The sequence below is a fragment of the Balaenoptera musculus genome, chromosome 11 (genome assembly GCF_009873245.2).
Source record: "Balaenoptera musculus isolate JJ_BM4_2016_0621 chromosome 11, mBalMus1.pri.v3, whole genome shotgun sequence".
Classification (NCBI taxonomy): domain Eukaryota; kingdom Metazoa; phylum Chordata; class Mammalia; order Artiodactyla; family Balaenopteridae; genus Balaenoptera; species Balaenoptera musculus.
In genome coordinates, this window is record NC_045795.1 from 70,917,006 (window position 1) to 70,940,518 (window position 23,513).

The 23,513-nt window shown below is 35.8% G+C and overlaps 1 protein-coding gene across 4 annotated transcripts in view; it reads right to left on the reverse strand.

Annotated features, from left to right (window-relative positions):
- ERC2 (ELKS/RAB6-interacting/CAST family member 2) overlaps positions 1-23,513 on the reverse strand; it is a 962,898-nt gene that overhangs the window by 499,923 nt on the left and 439,462 nt on the right. For all 4 annotated transcript variants that reach the window (XM_036870128.1, XM_036870127.1, XM_036870130.1 and 1 more), the window contains exons 10-12: positions 21,516-21,656; positions 17,398-17,433; positions 6,070-6,263 (exon numbers count right to left, since the gene is read on the reverse strand). In XM_036870128.1, coding sequence (XP_036726023.1) covers positions 6,070-6,263; positions 17,398-17,433; positions 21,516-21,656 — 371 coding nt within the window. The remainder of the gene's footprint in view (positions 1-6,069; positions 6,264-17,397; positions 17,434-21,515; positions 21,657-23,513) is intronic.

A 23,513-nucleotide genomic window follows, 5' to 3' on the forward strand; every position in this document is an offset into this window, starting at 1 on the left:
TTTTATCTTTGCTATTGTTTCCTTCATTCCTTTTTCATTTATTTCTATTTTCATTTATTTCTGATCTGATCTTTATGATTTCTTTCCTTCTGCTAACTTTGGGGTTTTCTTGTTCTTCTTTCTCTAATTGCTTTAAGTGTAAGGTTGGGTTGTTTATTTCAGATTTTTCTTGTTTCTTGAGGTAGGATTGTATTGTTATAAACTTCCCTCTTAGAACAGCTTTTGCTGCATCTCATAGGTTTTGGGCCATCATGTTTTCATTGTCATTTGTTTCTAGGTATTTTTTGATTTCCTCTTTGATTTCTTCAGTGATCATTTGGTTATTTAGTAGCATATTGTTTAGCCTCCATGTGTCGGTATATTTTACCGTTTGTTTCCTGTAATTGATATCTAGTCTCAGAGCATAGTGGTCGGAAAAGATACTTGATACGATTTCAATTTTCTTAAACTTACCAAGGCTTGATTTGTGGCCCAAGATATGATCTATCCTGGAGAATGTTCCATGAGCCCTTGCGAAGAAAGTGTATTCTGTTGTTTTTGGATGGAATGTCCTATAAATATCAATTAAGTCCATCTTGTTTAATGTATCATTTAAAGCTTGTGTTTCCTTATCTTCATTTTGGATGATCTGTCCATTGGCGAAAGTGGGGTGTTAAAGTCCCCTACTAGGACTGTGTTACTGTCGATTTCCCCTTTTATGGCTGTTAGCATTTGCATTAAGTTTTGAGGTGCTCCTATGTTGGATGCATAAATACTTACAATTGTTATATCTTCTTGGATTTATCCCTTGATAATTATGTAGTGTCCTTCTTTGTCTCTTGTAATAGTCTTTATTTTAAAGCCTATTTTGTCTGATATGAGAATTGCTACTCCAGCTTTCTTTTGATTTCCATTTGCATGAAATATCTTTTTCCATCCCCTCACTTTCAGTCTGTATGTGTCCCTAGGTCTGAAGTGGGTCTCTTGTAGACAGCATATATATGGGTCTTGTTTTTGTATCTATTCAGCCAGTCTATGTCTTTTGGTTGGAGCATTTAATCCATTTACATTTAAGGTAGTTATCGATATGTGAGCTCCTATTACCATTTTCTTAATTGTTTTGGGTTCGTTATTGTAGGTCTTTTCCTTCTCGTGTGTTTCCTACCTAGAGAAGTTCCTTTAGGATTTCTTGTAAAGCTGGTTTAGTGGTGCTGAATTCTCCTAGGTTTTGTTTGTCTGTAAAGGTTTTAATTTCTCCGTCAAATCTGAATGAGATCCTTGCTGGGTAGAGTAACCTTGGTTGTAGGTTTTTCTCTTTCATCGCTTTAAATATGTCCTGCCACTCCCTTCTGGCTTGCAGCGTTTCTGCTGAAAGATCAGCTGTTAACCTTATGGGGATTCCCTTGTATGTTATTTGTTGCTTTTCCCTTGCTGCTTTTAATAGTTTTTCTTTGCATTTAATTTTTGTTAGTTTGATTAATGTGTGTCTTGGTGTGTTTCTTCTTGGATTTATCCTGTTTGGGACTCTCTGCGCTTCCTGAACTTGATTGACTATTTCCTTTCCCATATTAGGGAAGTTTTCAACTATAATCTCTTCAAATATTTTCTCAGTCCCTTTCTTTTTCTCTTCTCCTTCTGGGACCCCTATAATTCGAATGTTGGTGCATTTAATGTTGTCCCAGAAGTCTTTGAAGCTGTTCTCAATTCTTTTCATTCTTTTTTCTTTATTGTGCTCTGCAGTAATTATTTCCACTATTTTATCTTCCAGGTCACTTATCCGTTCTTCTGCCTCAGTTATTCTGCTATTGATTCCTTCTAGAGAATTTTTCATTTCATTTATTGTGGTGTTCATCATTGTTTGTTTGCTCTTTAGTTCTTCTAGGTCCTTGTTAAACATTTCTTGTATTTTCTCCATGCTCTTTCCAAGATTTTGGATCACCTTTACTATCATTACTCTGAATTGTTTTTCAGGTAGACTGCCTATTTCCTCTTCATTTGTTTGGTCTGGTGGGTTTTTACCTTGCTCCTTCATCTGCTGTGTATTTCTCTGTCTTCCCATTTTGCTTAACTTACTGTGTTTGGGGTCTCCTTTCTGCAGGCTGCAGGTTCATAGTTCCTGTTGTTTTTGGTGTCTGCCCCCAGTGGGTAGGGTTGGTTCAGTGGGTTGCGTAGGCTTCCTGGTGGAGGGGACTGGTGCCTGTGCTCTGGTGGATGAGGCTAGATCTTGTCTTTCTGGTGGGCAGGACCGCGTCCGGTGGTGTGTTTTGGGGTGTCTGTGAACTTATTATTTTAGGCAGCCTCTCCGCTAATGGGTGGGGTTGTGTTCCTGTCTTGCTAGTTGTTTGGCATAGGGTGTCCAGCACTGTAGCTTGCTGGTCATTGAGTGGAGATGGGTCTTAGCATTGAGATGGAGATCTCTGTGGAGCTTTTGCCGTTTGATATTACCTGGCGCCGGGAGGTCTCTGGTGGACCAATGTCCTGAACTCAGCTCTCCTACCTTAGAGACTCAGGTCTGACACCCAGCTGGAGCACCAAGATTCTGTCAGGCACACAGTGAGTGACAACTGTGTGCCCAGGTCTTTTGGACACATCTCACGAAGGTTCTTCAGGGGCTCCTCATTTCCTCTGGTTCTGCTTGCAATCTCCAGGATTAGAGATGAGCCCAAATGGTGAACACACCTCCTTCAGACCCCAGTTTAGTGGTGCAGAGAACACTTCATTTCAATTCATTCAGTCTTGTCTGTAGGTACATTGGTAGAACTGGAGAGATTCTGACACATACACTTGCTTTTTTATCCAAAGTATTTCATTCGTAGCCAAAGATGTGAACTGTCACAGCATCCACCTGATGGAGTTTGACACCTCGCTCCCCACTACATAGGGTCAGGGCTGCCTCTCAGCCTGGAGCTCCAGCACCGACCGGATTATCCCAGGGCACACTGCTACCTTGTTTTCTATTCTGATTTTATGTTTTAGGAGGAAAACCCCCTGAGGGACCCACTCTCTTCTTCACAGTGGGGAGGGATGTGATTGAGGGCTCAATTTGGGCATTCCCTGCCCTCCAGACAAATGCTGACAAAGCCCCTAATATATTTAAGATAATTACATGAAAGGTCACCTGACTGATTCCTTCCCATGCGTGAGATGCCAGAAATCCAGTGGCAGCAAGCCTTGTTTGACAGACTCTGTTAACCTCTCTCCTTCCCCTAAGGCACTAAAGGATTAAGTCTGAAACTCTAAATAAAAATCAGAGAACTTGATGAGCACTGACACAGAAAGACTACATATTTCATTGCCTCTAATGTTGCCTCTAGCTACTTGATTGTGCACATACAAGATATCTAGCATTGGTGATCTCATAATGACTTCAGCCTGATTTGGACCAGCTCTCAGGGGCTTGCTCAAGGTCCCCTGACCACATTGTGTCAAATTCCCCCAGAGCAGCCTGCAGTCCAAGGAAGAAGCTCCCTGCTGAGCCATCAGCATCAAGTGCAAGGGTTTATAGGCAGAACTGCACATAGGGACCACACTGGAGCAACATGCACTTTGAAAAGCAGAATCTTTAATGGCTGATGAAAAACATCATTCATGTAGAATTTAAGAGGTAACTGCATCCATGTAAGTGCCAGGCATGTGCCATTTAGAATGTATATATTGTGGAGAAAATAAAAAATGGGAATATTAACGGAATAGAAAGCAAACACAAATTGCCCTCTGAGAGAGAAGTAGGCAAGTGTCAGTGTAGTTTGAGTTATCCCTAACCCCGTACCTTTTCTCGCACATGACTGAAGTTCTGGAATATTTTAGAACACTAGCTGCTTTTAAAAAAAGGTCTACTGACTCTGGTAGGTCACATTACAGACCAGAGACCACAAATTTATTTCGAGTTCAATTTTTTGGTTTTCAAAATCACAAACTTAATTGCAAACACTCCTCCATGACTCCAAAATGGAGCTATATGTCACATTGCTAAGAAATCTTTAGTTCCCAACATTATGAGGTATGAATTTTGTAGTTTAAGCCAGCAAATGGAGATACTGCCCAATTTGAAAAGGGTTGCCTGACAACTCGAGGAAGATGCTTTGGTCAGAATACACATGTAGCCCAGCAGATAATGCTTCAGAAAGACAGGTCAAGGCTGAGCTCTCCTTTTCCCAAGAAACTTCCCCTCTTGATCTCCACTCCCACCCCTTTCTCTGTCTGGGCTGGGACTGGGGCTCAGACATTTCCCAGACTATGCTCTGCTGCTGGACGCAAGACACAGGCAGGCAGAGAACTGGGACAGAGTCAAGTCCCACCACACGTTTTATGAATTACAGTGCCTGGGAGGCATCAGCTTTAAGGGGAGGCAAAGGCAGAGATAAAGAAAATGTGCAGAAAGTACATAAAGATAAATGCCTGTAAAATCACTGTTGTTTTAATGCATTCCATATTGCGGAAATAAAAACGTGAATATTCTTGATGATTTAATGGCAATAGCGTTCAGCTAAGACCTGTTTGTCCAACTAGACAATTATGCTATTTTATGCAAATATTTATAGTAGCTGATCCTGATTTTCAATTACAGTTCTGAAGGGCTGGTTAGTGCAGAAAAATGCCTTCTAAATGTGGGGCACATCACTTTCTCTCATGAAAGCTAATAAAGATGAGGCAGATCTCCTGTGGCCCAGCAGCGATGCCTCTCTGCCAGCTACGTGCCCACTGAGTGCTACTGGACTAGCTCCTTCTTTCTGGCCCATTGTTGGATGGGATTGTTCTCAGTCACTCATTTGTCAGACCTGGGTTCAAATCCTGACTTTTTTTTTTAATTTTTATTTATTTATTTATTTATGGCTGTGTTGGGTCTTTGTTTCTGTGTGAGGGCTTTCTCTAGTTGTGGCAAGCAAGGGCCACTCTTCATTGCGATGCGCGGGCCTCTCACTATCGCGGCCTCTCTTGTTGCGGCGCACAGGCTCCAGACGCGCAGGCTCAGTAATTGTGGCTCATGGGCCCAGCTGCTCCGCGGCATGTGGGATCTTCCCAGACCAGGGCTTGAACCCGTGTCCCCTGCATTGGCAGGCAGATTCTCAACCACTGCGCCACCAGGGAAGCCCTCAAATCCTGACTTTGATTCTTATAAACTCTGCAATCTTGAGGAAGTTACTTAATCTGTATAAGTCATAGTTTTCTCATCTATAAAATGATGATAATGAGACTTTCTGTGTTGTGGGTAGACTTAAATGGTATACAGTACTTGCAGGTCAAGTGCTTAGCAGAGTACCTGTTACACTGTGCGCATAAAATATATATAATCTATTATGAATCATAATTACTATTAGTAATATTATCTAGGGCATCCTCACTATGGCTCCCTTCTTCTCAGAGAAGTGGACTAGGAGTCAAGAAACCTACACTACAGTTTTGTCTCTTTCTGACCACAGGACCAATCTTCAGAAGGTCATTCAACCCTTCAGGGTCTCAATTTTCTCAGCAATAAGAAAAATATGATCATAACTTCACTGTGATTTCACACTATCTTTTTAAGAAAAATTTTGGTCCTAAAATATCATTCCAAAATAACCATGTAGATACATCTAAAATTAACAGTATTTTTAAGAACCAGTAGGCTGGCAGAATATTTCCACACTTTAAAATTAAAATGAAGCCCTTAAGGATTTTAATTTGTTTGCCTATCAGAAAAAAAAACACAACTTGACGTAATTTCTAAAATGGGTCACACTGAACAAAAATCAGATTACCATCAAATACTAAGACTTTTTAAGTGATTTTTTTTTTCCAGGCCGTCAAAGCTTCAGTCTCTTACACACTTTGCTGGCACAAATGCTAGATCATGGATATCACTCAAGAAAGTTGACCATTATTTTCTCAAACACTGAAGAAGTACATAAGCCCTCAAAAGATAAGCCAGCTGACTTCCGAGTATCCCACAGAAACACAACATCAACCCTACAGGCCATATTCCTCATGCATAACTTGTTTCCTCCGTGAAATATGAATGTGCATTCCAAATTTACTGCAACCTGAGAAGGGCAACTAAGCAGTCAATGTTCACTCACTGTTGACAATTCACAACATGAATGCAAAGTTTACCTCTCAAGTTCTGCAATTTTCTTGTCCTTGTCATTCTTTTCATTCTCCACCTCCTTGAGGATCTCCAGCAACCGGTCGACTTCTGCTTGGGCCTTGCCACACTCATCACGGTAATAAGATGCCTCTTTATCAAGCTGTTTTATTCGGTCTGCAAATTCTGGGTTCATCCTGGAGTCATCTTCAATATTATGAGCCTTCAACATTATATTTTTAAAGAATGTAGTTAAGATAACAATTTAGAACAACAATAGATAGTGCAGTCACCAATGGCCCAGAAATTAACTTTGGAGAAAAAAAATAATAACTATCAAGAATTATGGGTATACTGTCAGTTAAAAGGCAAAATAGAAAAATCACAAATTTCAGCTACCTTAGAACTATCTTGATTTTTAAGGGAGTTTCTTTTATTGTTAATATTTTATCTCATTAAATGATGCTACTTTTTGCTTTTTTCTCCCCACAAGAAACGGGGGCTTGGTGGAGGTAGAGACAGTGATGTGTTTATTTCTGGTGTTTTGGCAAACAGAACTAAGACAATTCAACTCCTCACAGTTACGTAAGTGACTCATACCAACAGCTTCCTTTTCCAATACTGAGAAACTGAGAAAAAACAATATTAAATTATTTTTCCAGGAACCATCAAGGGTATATGTAAAGCCAGGTAACATATAAGAGACTGGCTGACTGATCGTTGAACACTTCATCCCACTGAGAAATTTCAGCAGAAGATGTAGAATGAAACAAAGCCTTGAAAAAGCAGAAGGGTTTTCCAGCTAACAGTCATACCCATAAATTCTTGTTCTTTTGATTAAATAAACCTGAACCGGGAGGAGGATGAGCTAATTCATGAGCAAGCACACAGACGAGAATCTGCAAACACATGCATGGGGGGTGGGGGGCAGCTTTACACAGGAGAACAGACACAGGCAACAACACAGCAACAACACTGCAGAATAATTTGCAGCCAAAGTATTTGTGGTTTTGTGTGTGTGACAGTGCGTTATGGCTTTTTTTTTTTCCCAAAATAAACTTTTGGCTGAAATATTCCCAGACAGATGGAAATAACACTGCACTGCAATGTTTTGCCTACCCCTTGTTTCCCATTATTCCTAATTGACTTCTTCAAAGAGCAGGCAGGGAAAAAACAAGTAGTTTAACAACAGTGCACATTCAACATAGAAAGTTCAGAGAGGTCATAAATGTATATATCTCCAAAATCCATGTGTGAACTAATAAAATGTTAACAATTTATTAGGACTTAAATTATCCTGCTGTCTTCTACGTAGAGCAGATGTCCATTGTGTTTTTATACACTTTTTAAAAAAAATTTCAGGGAAAAAACAAGGCAAGCAAGCTACAACTAATGTGGGGTCAAATGAATCATGCATGGTTAGAAAAATTAACACTAATACTACTGTTAGGAGGTTGACAGTCTTTGCAATAATTTAGTAGAAAAAATTCAAAAATTAGTATAAATAAAAATAAATTTCTTATTTATGACAAACTAATTATTTTTAGGATATTTTTGCGTGTAACATATTATTTAAGCATGAGGATAGATGGGGAATAATTTGCTTTCACATTCTTTAATCTAAGATTTCCTTATTCAAGAAATAAACTCAACTACGCAAAAGAACTTGGAAAAAATATATCAATTCAACACAGTACCAGGCAGCCTGTCATCCAAATTTCTCAGAAAATATTTATTTTTATTTATTTAGTGCGTACACTGAGTTTCATTATAATAGAATAGAATAGAATTAGTGAGCTTTTTCAGTATAATTAAAATAATCTGAAAGAGAATCTTGAGCTAATATTCCTTTAGGAGTTTATTCATCTAATAATTTTATTTTAAATTGAGGTAATGAATATTAATTTGTTAATCTCCCGTCAAAAAATGTAGAGCAGGTATTCTATTTTAAAACAAAATACTCCATATAACTACTTCTATTTGTGATAATAATAATCAACTCATTACTCTTATAACAGAAAAGCATTTAAAATATACAGCTTTTCGATTACTATGAGAAAGAAAACAAAAATTTCATGTTAATTCTCTTCTACTTTTATACTATATTACCATTATTTTATGGCAGCTAAAAACCTTTCCATGGCAGTTTTCTCAAACTAACCAACCAGTGACATTAAGATCTTTAAAAAAAAGAATTAATGAACTAAGTAATGACCAGCTAGAAACACTCAAAATAAATGAATAAATGTTTTGTAGCTTATTTCTGATGAGTGAAAATTCCTTTTTTGACTCAGATTTGAAGATTCACAAAGAGCTAGCAGTTAGCTGCTGTGGTTTATTTTGGTTGTTTTTATTCTTAAGATTATTATTATCACGATTTTTAATAAATGGGTATAGGATTACTAGTTGTAAGACCTAGATTCTAAATATGGCCTTGTGTCTTATGACTATGGGCAAATGAATAAGCCTCTCTAAGGACAGTGAAAACTATAAAATGACAAACATGGGGAAGGTATTATTCATTTGTGTTTTTATTGTGATTATTATTTTATAATATGCATCCCATCAGTGGGGCTTGTTATACAGCTAAGTTGATATGTTTATTTAATTTTCATTCACAAGATACTGCATACACCTTAGAGAAGCCTCCTGCTAGGTTTTCAGAGAAAGCAGTCTGCTGGTGATAGGTATGTAAGCACATTCCTTATTTTAGCTACTTGAAGAGAAGAAGATAAACCAAGGCAAGTTTTCAGCACAGGGTGAAATTCAATGGGCTGGCAATCTTTTAAACCTACCAAGTGAGTATGGTTAAGGGACTCATGGGATGTTTAGAGGTACAGAAAGCCTAGGAAAAAACAATCCTGAATCTAGACCATGTTGACCACTGTGTGTGATGCTACGGTTAGATCATGTTATTAAAATAAAGACCACAGCCATGTTTACAGCTGGCCTGGTGTCTGTTAGATAATTTGTAGGTGCTAATGATTCTTCCTTTTAAAAGGAATAGACAACCTGAAGAACACCTTTGAGTTAAATATATCTATTTATCTCCATATCAATGTCTACTGATTTCTGGGCAAAAGAGTTTATGTCAAATCACCTTCAATATTGGTGCCAGAATTCTTGGAAAGGTTATTAAATAAAGGTGTAGATACATATCATTTTTAAAAAATTTAAGTCGATAGAAAACTGCAAGAGTCATATAGAGATGGAAGAGTAACAGCTGCTTTTGGATAATCACTAGGGTCCATGTGAAGACCCAAGGGAAGAGAGAGTTTCACATGACTGTAGGTTGGTGATCCCTGATCCAACCTAAGCAGTGGAGGCAAAAGTCTTCCACAGAATTTAACCAGCTCTACTCAGCATGAATCACAACTTTTCAGAAGATCGGCTGAAACTGTTAACTAGTGTAGCATGAGTGTGTTATACTGTGATCTACAGACATGGGGGAGATACTATACTAAAGAAAAACAGGAGGAAATTGAGCTTACAAAGCCAATGCTTCCTTCAAAATTGTAAGGCCAGAGCCTCCTCTAAAAATAGAGAGAAGGAAGCACTTTCTTTGCATTTAGGCAATACTCTTGCCTTTTCAAATTAAAACATGGGTTCTTTAATCTGGACTGGTAGTTCCTGATAGGGATCAAAAGTAGACAACAGATTTGGGCCTAATGTACTTTAGGCACTGCAAAAACATAAAAATACATTTGAATAAATCATTACCTGAACAAATTCCTACCGTGGCATTCTGACCTATTCAAGGTTTAGACTGAAAATATACAATAAGTACTTCCCCTTATGAATCTGTTGGTTTTAAATTAGTACCCCCAAAAGGTCAGGAAGCAATTGCCCATTCCATTCATCTAAGACACATCAACTTCATTAACTAGTCAGGAATCTAGCTCTTGAAAAATGCAGATTGGTGTGGATTTTCTTTTAATGATTTCAGAACTTATGTATCATAAATATAGTGAAGCACATTGTCACTTTCAAAGACGTACACCAGTCATTAAAACCAAAGGAATACCGATGAGCATTTTTTTTCCTAATGTAGAGATTTAATTTTTCTGATTAAACAGGTCAGTTTAAAAACAAATCCAGGTATCTGGTTCTGCTTCAAAATATTTCTGGTAACTTTTAGAGCAACTTTCAAGCATCTTATAGAAACACAGAAAATTGAGAAAAGAACATTTCAAAAATGTCTGTATTACATATTAGATCAGTAAATTTTGATGGTCCCTCAATTATGTTTCTTGCATTTCCATATGTAAGGAAATTTCCCCACAAATGGGAACAATCAAAACAAAGTTTGGAGCCTCACAGATGTGGGCAAGCTTGGCATTTTGATGTGAACTGGTTCTGAAAGCCTGAATCAAGCACAGAAGAGAAATCTGGTCATGACTTAGGACAAGGAGTACACAACAATACCTAGTGGTTATTTTAATGAAACAATTTAGAACTATTTCAGGAAATAAGGCAAAATTACAGATTAATACTATATCTAAATCAAAGTTAAGAGCAAACGTGATTAAAACCATACCAGGATTGATAGTATCAATATGACAAATCACAAGTTTATTTACACTCCTTGTGTGAAAGTTAGCCATTGATTATTTTCAATAAAATGTTAGTTCGTCATTCCAAGTGCCTAGAAAGGAAAGCATTAACTTTGGTCCAGAAACCTGATGTGAAACTAGGCAGGGAATATTCAATTATAATGTTAAATAACATTCTCTCTTTGAAATGGGCCTTAACAATTTTAATGAAAAATCATTTCTCTCAAAATAAACAAATGATTTAGTCATGACCATACAGTGCAAGCAGAACACTAACTAATGAATCTGAGGACTTTTTTTCATGCTGCTTATGCTTTTAGCAATAATTTGTTAAATTTATGTACTTTAAAAATATGATTCTCCATTGCAGCACTTTGGGGGTTTAGTGTCTGTTAACAACACTTTAACGGTCCTTTCATATCTTAACAGCAGAACAGGGTATATAAACTACTCTAAACATTATTTCAATCTGCTACAGGAAGTTCCAATCTTCACATAATTCTGAGTTATAAACAAAATATTACTTTTTAAAATAGAGTTTTTAGGGTGATTTTAGAACTCTAACATGTTATAAAATTTAAATTTTATTTTAAATCCAATTAATTAATACCAAATATAATAGGTGAGTCTAAAAAATACGTCTGGAAACTAATAACGATGTACCTTTGAGTCTTACATTACTTAATGCTAAAGGAAATTATTCTTTCACAATTCCAGCTAACTACATCCAGAATATTCACAATTTGAATATTATAACAACCATTCCAAAAAGAAATTTCTTGTCATAGATGAGACAAATAGGATATGTATAATAAACATAAGAAAAATTATTTTGAACATTTAAGTTCCACATATACAAAATAAAAAGAACCAACTGTACGCTTAACACTTCTTAAGACCCTTCACACAAAAATATAATTATTAATGTAATACCTTTTAACTATGGAATTTCCTAAAATTAGCAATGTAGAGAACTGAGTAATTATCTGGATGGTCTGATACAAAACATGTGACTTCAAATATTAAGTGTTATTTCAAATATAACTTGAATTCTTTAGGTACTGAAAGCCTAGATTCAGTGTGAGGTATGTTTGTTTGTGTGTACATGTGTGTTTGTACATGCTACATGTATGCTCTGAATTATCTCTTAAATAGTTGTAATTTTCCATTGTGTCAGGGGAGCTAGCTAGTCTATGAGTGAATCAAATAATTTTCAGACACTGGCTAAAAAAAAATCGTAAAAAGAAACCACTGTACCTAGACAAGGACTGTGAAAGTATTTATAATTCAGCCTATCATGTCCCTGGGATTGCAGTCTTATAATGACATATAAATCAGGAAGAGTACACTGAACATGAACAAAATTTTTTTCCCCTTTGGACTGGAAAAATGCTTGGTCTTTTTCTTGTAAAACCTTACATAAAATATGAGTCCCACAAAAGGTGAATTTGTAGAAGAGATGGGATTTCAAAAGATAGTGACCAGGCAGGGGGGACTCATATGTGTGGGAACAACAGAGGGGTCTCAAGTGCATCTTAGCCAGTAGCAAAGTTGCCCCAGTACCTCCAAATCAAACATTTGCCCTGCAGCAATGATGGTATTAAATGAAGCACTAAATTTAGGACCCAGAAAGTCTAAAGATTTATTAAAAATTTATAAGAGGCTTCTGGATACCATCTCTGGGCACAATAACCATTAGGGCTACAGCAAAGAAGGTATTGGAGACTGATGAAAAAATGATATTACTTGTCTAGAATTAAGAACTAAAGGAAGAAGAGAACTCACCTGAAGATAACCTGCACAGTGTTTATAATGACAAGACAAAACTCCTTCAGGAGTAGAGACTGGTAGTTAAGCTGAAGAAAGGTTATTACTATAAGAAGTAATAAGGATACACAGACAACATTTTAGACTCCTAAGACATGGCATTAGAGTATCATTTAGTAAAACAGAGTGACTAATGTAAAAGGTTTTTCAAAGTAGAAGGTTTATTTCTACTCTAGGATAAGAATACTCCCAGGAGGACTTCAAAGCTTAATTTTTATTTATTCTGATTTAGTTTAGACTGATGTACATAGGACTGACTGTAAAATTATCTTATTTAACAAAAGCAAGTTATAATTCACCAAGTTTTGTAGGGTGGCCATATTCAAAATAAATAAACAAGAATAAAATAAATTTCCTAGGTACCAGTAACTGGTTAGAAAATAAAAGGAGAAATATAGCATTCACAACAGTAACCTAAAAATTATATACATAGAAATGCTTAGGGCTATCCTTAAAAAGAAACATCACAGGCCTATAATAGGAAAATGTCAAAACTTTACTGTAAAAGATAACTGAAATAGATAAAAGTTGTATCAAGTTCACGAAATGGGGAAAAAAATATTGGAAAGATAGCAATCATTCTAAAATTATTTTATAGGTTGAATATAATTCAAATTAAAATAAACAACTGTGCTTTTTAATTGACAAGGTGATCCTAAAGTTTACTTGGAATGACAGAAAATTAAAGGCTAAGAACATTAAAACAAACCAAGACTTAATAAAAAGCAGAGAGAAGTAGGGTGGAATTTGCTGCACTAGATGTTTAAAAATATTATAAAGCCACAATAAATAAAATTCTGACTCAACAAGCAATGGAAATTGATAAAACTAAACAGAAGCTCAGAAATTAAGATATTCATCCATATAAGAATTTAGTATAAAACAGTAGCAAGATCAGTGGATACAGAAAGAATTACTTGATAAATGGTGCTGGGATAACTAGTTGATCATTTAGAAAAATATAGTTAGAACCCCACCACTCAACATGAATCAAAGTAATCTAAAGATAGATAAGGTGGTTAAATTGATATAAAAAGTAACATTTAAAAAATTTAATATAGGTGAGTGTCTATGCTTGAAATCAGAGGATGACTTTTAAGCATAAAGGCAATGATGAAATCCTAAAGGGAAACACAGGTCAAGAATGTAAAAATAGTTCTCTATAGAAAAAAATTAAAGTAAATAAAACTTCGCCACAAATCTGACAAAGTTTCCATATAAAGCACAGAATAACCCATACAATCCAATGAACAAAACAGAAAACTCAAAAACAAGTGCTTAAATGACTTAAAGAAACAATTTACAGAAGAATAATACAAACAGCTAATAAATGAATTAAAAACCTCAACCACACTAGTAATTAATGAAAGGAAAGTTAAAATGAGAAAAAATATTCCACCTGTGCATTTGTCAAAGTTATGTAAAATGACAGTCCTTGGTGTTGGTCTGGATGTTACAGAAAGAATGCCTTTATTCAGTGCTGGAAGAACCATGCCTTAGTAGAACTTCTCTAAAATGCAACATAGCAGGAACTACTGGGAGCTTTTAAAAGTTACTGGCCCAGGATTTTATTCTATTAAAAAAATAGAAATGTGGGAAAATTATTATGGAAAGATGTTCTTCAGTGTATTATTTATATTGGCAAAAAAAAAAAAAAGAGGGAAGAAATGATTAACGTTTGGAGAATGAGAACATAGAGTGGAATATCATACAGCCATTAAAAAGGTGTTTTAGAAGAACAGTTAATTACATGAGAAAATTCTGATGCTATGTCATAAAAATAGGATATAAAACTCAACAAACACTTTGACACAACTTCATGAAAAGAAATAGATATTAGATAAGAAAAAAGAAAAAGAAGAACGAATAGAGGGAAGGAGAGAAGGAAGGAAAAGGGAGGGAAGGGGGAGAAAGGAAAGAAAGAAGGAAAAGGGTAGAAAAGGAGACAGGAGATGAAAGAACACTAACAATCAATCAAAAGATGTCTGGGTGTGGAACAACCTAGATGTTCCTAGTTATCATCTCTGTGCACTAAGGTGTCTTGTTACTTTTATTTTCTCCTATATCCATCTATACTTTGGCAAACTTTCCGCTGAGACCATACCTTATTTCTATAACCAGAAAAACATAGTCATTTTTTAAAACACTCTAAAGTATAGAAAATTCATCATGCTGCATCTCTATCAGTCTAAAAAAGAATTGAGGGCTTCCCTGGTGGCACAGTGGTTAAGAATCCACCTGCCAATGCAGGGGACACGGGTTCGAGCCCTGGTCTGGGAAGATCCCACATGCCGCGGAGCAACTAAGCCCGCACGCCACAACTACGGAGCCTGTGCTCTAGAGCCCATGAGCCACAACTACTGAACCCGCGTGCCACAACTACTGAAGCCCGCATGCCTAGAGCCTGTGCTCTGCAACAAGAGAAGCCACCACAATGAGAAGCCTGCGCACCTCAACAAAAAGTAGCCCCCACTCACCGCAACTAGAGAAAGCCCGCGAGCAGCAACAAAGACCCAACACAGCCAAAAGTAAATAAATACATTTTTTAAAAATTCAAAAATAAATAAATAAAAAAGAATTGAACCCTGAGAATATCTGCAGACAGGGGAGTTAAAATACTGAGCTATACACTATGGAAAACAGTATGGAGGTTCCTCAGAAAACTAAAAATAGAGTTGCCATATGATCCAGCAATCCCACTCCTGGGCAAATATCTGGGCAAAACTATAATTCAAAAAGATACACGCACCCTTATGTTCACAGCACCACTATTCACAATAGCCAAGACACGGAAACAACCTAAGTGTCCATCAACAGATGAATGGATAAAGAAAATGTGGTACATATATACAATGGAATACTACTAAGCCATAAAAAAGAATGAAATAATGCCATTTGCAGCAACATGGATGCAACTAGAGGTTACCACACTAAGTGAAGTAAGTCAGAAAGAGAAATACAAACACCATGTGATAACACTTATATGGGGAATCTAAAATATGACACAAATGAACTTATTTACAAAACAGAAACAGACTCACAGACAGAGAGAATAGACTTGTGCTTGCCAAGGGGCAGAGGGGTGGGGAGGGATGGATTGGGAGTTTGGAATTAGCAGATGCAAACTATTATATATAGAATGGATAAACAACAAGGTCCTACTGTATAGCAGAGGGAACTATTTTCAATATCTTGTAATAAACCATAAAGGAAAAGAAAATGGCAAAGAATATATACATGTATAATTGAATCACTTCAGTGTACAGCAGAAATTAACACAACACTGTAAATCAACTATACTTCAATAAAATAAATTTTAAAAAGTAATAATAATGAGCTATATTAATTGGCTATATTAATAATTGGCTATATTCCCAGGATGCCAAAACAATGGGTTAGCTTAATTAACTCAGGGAGAAAAATCAGTCAACGACTTTTGAATTAGTCACCTAAAGGACTGAAAAGTTTGCTTTTGCATCCTAGAGACCCATCACTGGGTTAAAATGAAGGCAAAATCCAATATGTGCCATGTCATCAATATTTCTGGAAATGGTCTAAAAGTTAACAGAACTATTTCTTTGGCCCTACCTATCCTAACAGGGATGGTGAACTCCTATTGTGGTCCTGATAAATCATAGCTGCTGCAGAAACAAAGCCCTCCCCATTTGCCCTGCACACCGAAAACATGACATACTTAGGTTTTTCTCCTGTCCTTAAGTAGTAAGTGTGAGACAATTTCAGTGGGATTACTTTACACCTCTTTAAAATGATCTACAGAAAACACTTATTTTTCCCGGAGTCAATTTTCAAGCTTGAAGATATCCCAATCTTAATTTGTCTTTCTTCACATCTCCACTGTCCTAAACCTGCTTATTAACCATTCAAATATTAAGGGAAAGGAAATTTGGGTTATTTTTGTTGCTCTGCTAAAAATCACATATGGGGAAAGAGGTTAATAAAGATGCTCCAACGAGGCTTGAGGAATTCTGTTTTCAAAAGTACAATTTGTTTTAAAGAATGGAGGGTGGAGGCTGAATCTAATGAAATACACCCAAGCATCTTGTGTATCATGCTGTATGTATCCTGGAGCAGCGGCTTAACAAAAAGTTGTTGGCTGAATTGTTTCCTTTATCCCTGCTATTCCTTTTTCCCATGATGGGAATTTATAAATAAGAGATAATTAGAATGCATGATAGCACAGATCACATCTGCCACATAACAAATCCCAGTCACCTTTATGTATTATTTCTCCCATTAAGTCACCTAAGTTGACAAAACAAAAAAGCCCTTCTTCTTTAATAAGTTAAAGAAACAAATAAACTGCTTCATATAAACACACACTTGTTATGAGGATAAAAAAATCAGTGGTGGCATCTGGGCTGTTTTACACATATTTTTTACTAGTTACCTGTTTTTTTGTACCATTAAGCTATAATCAGAATTGTTACTATCTGTTATTAGGAGACTATATTTTACTTTGTTCTCAAGTGATATGTTTTTAACTCTTACAAAACCCACAGTAATGTTAGGCATTTACTAGTCTCAAAGGGCATAGCCCTACTTTAAAATCTAAACCTACTTTAACTTCTATCCCTTGAATATAACATACATTGAGTTGTTTGCTATTTTACAAATGCTATCCCTTTTGGCATAGATAACTCTATGTTTGAAGGATCTGGGAAAGAATCCTATGAGCCTAGATCTGCAGCTGACCTCTGTTTTTCTATCGCCTTAGGGTTGAAGTTAAGACAGAGGTAATATCAGAGCTGGCAATATTTCCCTGAGTTCTTAATTTTAAAATTTCACTTTCAAAAGAAATGGCAGTGGCCTCTGCACAGGTCATTTCTTTTGACAGAACGGAAATGGGAAGAGACGTATAAATATTTTCGAAACATCCCCAATATGGCACACTGTGACGTGATCAATGGATCCTCATGCTTTGATATGTTACAGCGGGAACTTTCAGAAATGACTTACTGGGTTGTACATCTGATTGAACAACTGCTCAGCTTGCTACATTGCAAAGTTGGGGAGGCATTGAAGCACAGACAGGGAAAGAAGGAAAGATCCAGAAACACAGCATTAGCTCAACAAATCTAGTGCATTTGCACAGACAAACTCATGGTTAAAAGGAAGAAATTTCAGTTTCTAAACATTCCACAGTGAAAGTGAGAGGCTCTAGGGAAATAGAAATGTTGACTTTGGCTCCTAAAAAAGAATAGCTGGAATAAGAAATTTAAGGTTTGTGTTACTTTCCCTTTCTCAAGTTAAATAACCCATGAAATAAAGAAAGCTGTCCACTTTTGATGATACATGAAGTGCTGGCCTCCAACAATGAATCAGAGGAAGTGCTTTTGGCCAAGCCTGCAATTTGTTACCTGAACTTCAAAGATGGTAATAATAAAAGATTAATTAACTCTTATCATTGAATTTATACCTCTTCTTTTATATTAACACAAGCCTGAATTTTCTGTTCAGTCTAACTTTAGAAAAATACAGATCAGCAAACAGCAGGTTAGCAATAGCAAAATATCAGTAAGCAAGACATTACAGGATTAACAGCAAATGGGAAAAGAAAAAATTTAAGTCAGTAGGAAGATTAAAGGGAACCCAAATACAGTATTATCCATTGTCTACTGCCAGTTTCCACTGGTAGTGCATAATAACAAAAAATACCATTTTCTGTGTCTACCCTACTATGTTCCAAGTCCTTTGGAATCTGTGATGCCCTTCTATTTTGTGTAGAAGATTTAAATGTTTGCAGATTTAAATGTACTAAATATTTTAAATAGCATCCTCAAGTTATATTTCTTAAATACTTGCATCATTAATTTGGGGCTCAATGTCAAGGTGTAGAAGGTGAAATATTGTAGGATCTTTTCATTTGCTTTAAGCCAAGACATGTCTTTGAAGAACATGAATTTTTTCTTTCTTCAACTTTGATAAAGTAAATGATAGTTTTATTGTGGTTTTAAAAAACACCCTCCTCAAAATGATATTAATTGGAAAATTACCAAATAAGACAAATCAAAACATTTTGAATTGCTGTTGCTTCTCAAATGATTTCTAGTAATTTAAGGTAAATTTACTTCTACATATTGAACACTAAATACTCTTTTGAAAGACAAAATGATCCACATGCCACTAGGTTCTTCTCAACCCCTAGGTGTCTAATTAAGATTAATGAATGCACTAAGTTATAAAGTACACTCATAGCTAGTACTTAAGAATTATTTGGTTAATATCATTTTATCAGCCTCACTAATATCAGTAAAGATTTCCTTACAAGTGAATCTTGGATTGTTTGTTTTTAAGAGGTGGGATGGAATATGTAAGGAATAGCTCCTTTTCTGCCTATAGTAACCATTTTTGACACAAAGTATTTGGAAATGTCTTAAATTGACACAGTATAGTAAAGGGTTCAAAGCAACTATGTGTATGAATGTTCTCCACAAACTTTTCTGTTAAAACTCACCAATTTCAAGCATTGTTTATAAGACAAAAGCAAATTTAAATTGCCATTTGGATTCCATTGTCACTAGCAAACAAGGTTTCTGTTTAGCTAAACACATCTACAATGCTGTATGGATTTTATGATAAAAATACCTGGACGCTCACAAATCTTAAGCAAAATTCCATTGGGAACTCATGGTTTATTTATGACATAATAAAACTATTATGTTTTCAGCTTTCATTTAGTAACCCCTTATATTTTATTCACAAGTCACATACCCTTTTATTTAAAAGGAGGCCCAGACACTCCTTAAGCTTTTATAGCTGCTTATTTTTCCATGAGTAAATGATGTGTTTTATGTATATTCACATACTGTTGGCTTATATTTTCAAATATTTCATGTAGATCTCAATTCTTTTTAAGGTGATGGGTACTTGAGGTTTTTACAGAACTATTTATTAGCAGAAATTAAAGACTACTAGAAAAAGTATTTTGAACTTTCGAATTTAGTTGATGTAGAGGGCCAAAAATAACAAAATAACATCTGCAGGTTAGGTATAAAAATATTTAAATTATAATTACCTTATTTAATCTCACTGTACTATGCATTTAGGAGATAGTATAAGCAAAGATTATTTATATACTTAGAAACAAATTATCTTTTCATAAATTAAATAGGTCCTTTACAGCAAGACAACCGTATTTGTTACTTTAATTCTGGTGATGTAGCAGAATGTTAAAATGTCATCAGGAATAATGCTAAAATATTTATAGGATTTGATCTATGAATTTCAGAACATGGTGTCTATCTGAGAGTCTAAGGAAACCACATGTTCTAATTGACTTTTGGGGGTTAACCATAACTATGTTGAAAGAAACTAAATTCAATTGCATAGACACTCATTTATTAAACTAGTTAAGTCATATACATGGAAACTACAAGCATCAATACATGAACCTCTTTCTTTTAATTTTTAGAGGATTTCAAATTCCATAGATGACTTACACTAAAAGGGAGGGTGTCAAGTATGTATCTGCAGAAATAATATATGGGATGCCCTCAACTCCACAATGGCTCCTCAGAGTTGATGAAGGGCATCTTTCATGCCCAGGTCTATTTGGGGCCCTCCTTCAGGACTCAGCACATTGCAAGTGAGGTAAGATAACTCAAAGACCACCACAGGAAGCCAAAGAAGTTCTCTCAACAGAGTTATCTGAGAGTCTGCCTTATGATCACAAAACTGTTCATTAAATAAAAAGTACCTTTCTTAGGTTCATTTCTTGATATGCATATGCATGTATAACATATTGCAGAAAACATTCATATATGTGTTAAGAATATGTATCATACACCCAATGCATAAATAGCCAAGTCAGTCTCCATGTAAACACCCTCAAATAGGCAGTTTAAATTCTTCTATTTATTGTTCAAGATTTCTGCTTAACTAGATGTTGCTTGAAAAAAGTGAGATGTTGAGTGGATTAGGAAATAGACTTTGTAATATAGAGATTTTCTGGCTGTTTTTTTGTAAAGAGATTTGACCTGTATATTTATCTTTTTCTGTATTAGTAAAGAGACTTTATTAGTGTGAAATCTCATGACAATTCCCTAAAATTCTGTGGTAAAGTGAACACAGTATAATCACATTTCAGTTATATATTGCATCATACGTACAAAATAGTATATTAAATTTTAAAATATCCAGAATTTCTCCACAGATATGATGCTTTCACATCCCTATCAACCATATCATATATTTTCATAACTCTAGCAAATAAATCCCCATTCCAATATGCTATGAATTATACAGTCAAATTTTATTATATGCTTCGTTTGATTGTTTAGATTCTTATCATCTCTTTTGAATAAGTTTATAAAGTTGTCAAAGGGAAACAAAATGCTTAAACTCATAATGTTATGAGTTTTACGTGAACAATGAATGCAGACGTACCAAACAACACAGGGAAAAAGTCAAAGGAACAATGCATGACTGGAAATGTACTCCACAAAAATGTCCAGTTCAGAGAAAACATGTTAATGCTGCAATGCAAAGATCCTGCTTTCTTTTCTGAAGCCTTCTACATACAAACTTGCTTAGACATTCAGGCCATTTCTGGTCAAGTATAAATAGTCAATCCATACATCTTACAAGGACTTGATTATTTTGGTGAACTTCTAGAAATTTAACATTGTCGGGTAAAGTTTTACAAAGTTCCAATTAAAAAAATTGACCTACTACTCAAAGTAGTAAAAGTTTATCAATGTATAATGGGACCCCTGGATTCTTTGGTTTATTGCAAACACTTCCATTTATCTTTTTTTGATAGTTGAGATTTGCCCAGAGAGTAACGGTTGGTTTTTGATTTTTATAATATTTTTCACTTCTACTACAATTTTCATCTGTTTGTCAAGGTTTGGTTTTGTTTTGTTTTGTTTTTCCCCAGACAAGAAACCTAAGATAACTTTTCAGGTTCACAGACAGACTTGATGCAGACTTCTTAGGAATAAAGATTGCTTAATTAATCCTTTTATCACCAGATGACAAAAGATAAGGGATTTTTACTTTTTGAAAAATGTCTCTTCCTTTCCTATTTTATAAATTCAGTAAAATGAGCATGTTTTTTCTTAGACTTCACTTACCTTTTTTAACTGTGCTTCCAATTTGCTACATTCTTCTTTCTTTTGTTCAATGGCTATTTCTAGAGATTTTAATTTGGAGTCCCTTTTCAGCCCCGCTGAGGCTAATGAAGATGCATGTTCCTTGAGGTCAATTAAACTAGACTGAAAGGAAAAGAACACTAGTAAGTAGAACACTATAATTTCTACTAGTAATGCCTTCAATTTGAATACATTGATTCTATACGTAGTAATAAAGTGTGCATTAGACAGAGAGGGTAAATATAGTCTTACTAAGGTAACAATAGTCGGCCCTGGCCAGGAAATTAAAGTTGGCCAGTTTACAGAACCAAGCAGGATCTAATTGCAGTAAAATCAAATGTGACCAAATGGTGTGGTCAGTAAATGCATGTTTCATGTCTCAAAGTTATGCTAATGATCTAAGTCCCAAGGTGGTCTTTACATGTCATGGCAAAACAGACACCCTGAACCTTCCATTTACGTTTATTGCTGTCAGGTGGCACAAACTCTAAGAAAAATATGAAAGAAAATACCAACTTCAATTCTTTTCTCCCCCAAAAGGGCAAATCAAGTATAAAAGAAGAATCCTATTAAGTTTTTATCAAATTCCATTTCTTTAATGAAAAATGACCAATGGTTTCTCAAACATCTTCTACAGAATCAAAGATAAGATTACTTAAATATTCAGAGTAGACTTTACGGCCTAGTGCTTTGTAAATTCAGATTCAGCAATATAATGAATCTCTCCAACTCTGACATGGGATTACCCAAGTTGTTCCATTCATTAATCACGCCCAGAAACCAAGAGCTTCCCTGTAGAGTACAAATCCCAGAAGGTAAAGAAGTAAATACTAGCATATACCACAGAACACAACGTTGCTAGCTAGGAGAGCAATGCCCACCAGCAAACACGAAATGGTTAGCAACGTCTAACTATGTGACTAAATTGTTCAGGTTCCACCCAAAATCAGACAGGGTACATTTCCTTTATATCCCTTTGCAGTGCCTAGGAAAACACTAAGCACACAGCAGTTTCTCAGTAAATGATGTGGTCTAACACTTTACTGCTTCATGGGCACTGGAACAACCTTATTGAAGAAGATACCACCACAATCACCCAGCGAACCACCCAGGTCCTAACAACCCTCTGAGGGACAGGTTAGCCATTCTCATTTTTCAGGTAAGGAAACTGAGGCTCACATGAGGCCCTGTCTTCTCCAAGGTTCTCAAGCTATTAATGGGAGATACAGGTCTGAACCCAGGTCTCTGACTCCAATTTCAATTGGTCATTATCATGTAACTACCACAGAAATAATAAAGAATCTTATAATCCAGGTACTCTGTCATGGTGAAGATTATTACCACCTCAACTAAATTATAAGCTCCATGCTAACAACAATTATACACTGTTTTCCTTTATAAATTTAAAATTGCCAGGGGTGATAGCTTTATGTGTCAACTTGGCTAGGTCATAGCCTCCAGTTATTCAATCAAACACTAATCTAAGTGTTGCTGTGGAGGCATCTTGTAGATGTGACTAACATCTACAGTCAGTTGACTTTAAGTAAAGGATATTATTCTTCATAATCTGGGTGGGCCTGATCCTATCAGTTGAAAGGTCTTAGGAGCAGACTAAGGTTTCCCTTAGGAAGAAGAAATTCCTCCTGTGGACTGCAGCATCAGCTTCTGTCTGAGAGTTTCCAGCCCGCCCTTCCTGATGGCCTTCCCTGTGAATTTTGGACTTGCTTAGCCAGCCTCCATAACTATGTAAGCCAATTCCTCGCAGTAAATTTCTTAATATGGTTAAATTCCTTGGTACAGTTCTGTTTTTCTGGTGGAACCTTGACTGACACACCTAGCCCAGTGGCAGGCACATTATTACACAGGAACAATAAATGTTTGCAGAAATGCCTATCTGAAGTTCATACAATGTAAGCATTATTTACAAAATTATTTTCATTTAAAGCTTATGGTCCACCATGTCATCAAGATCTCTTTTCA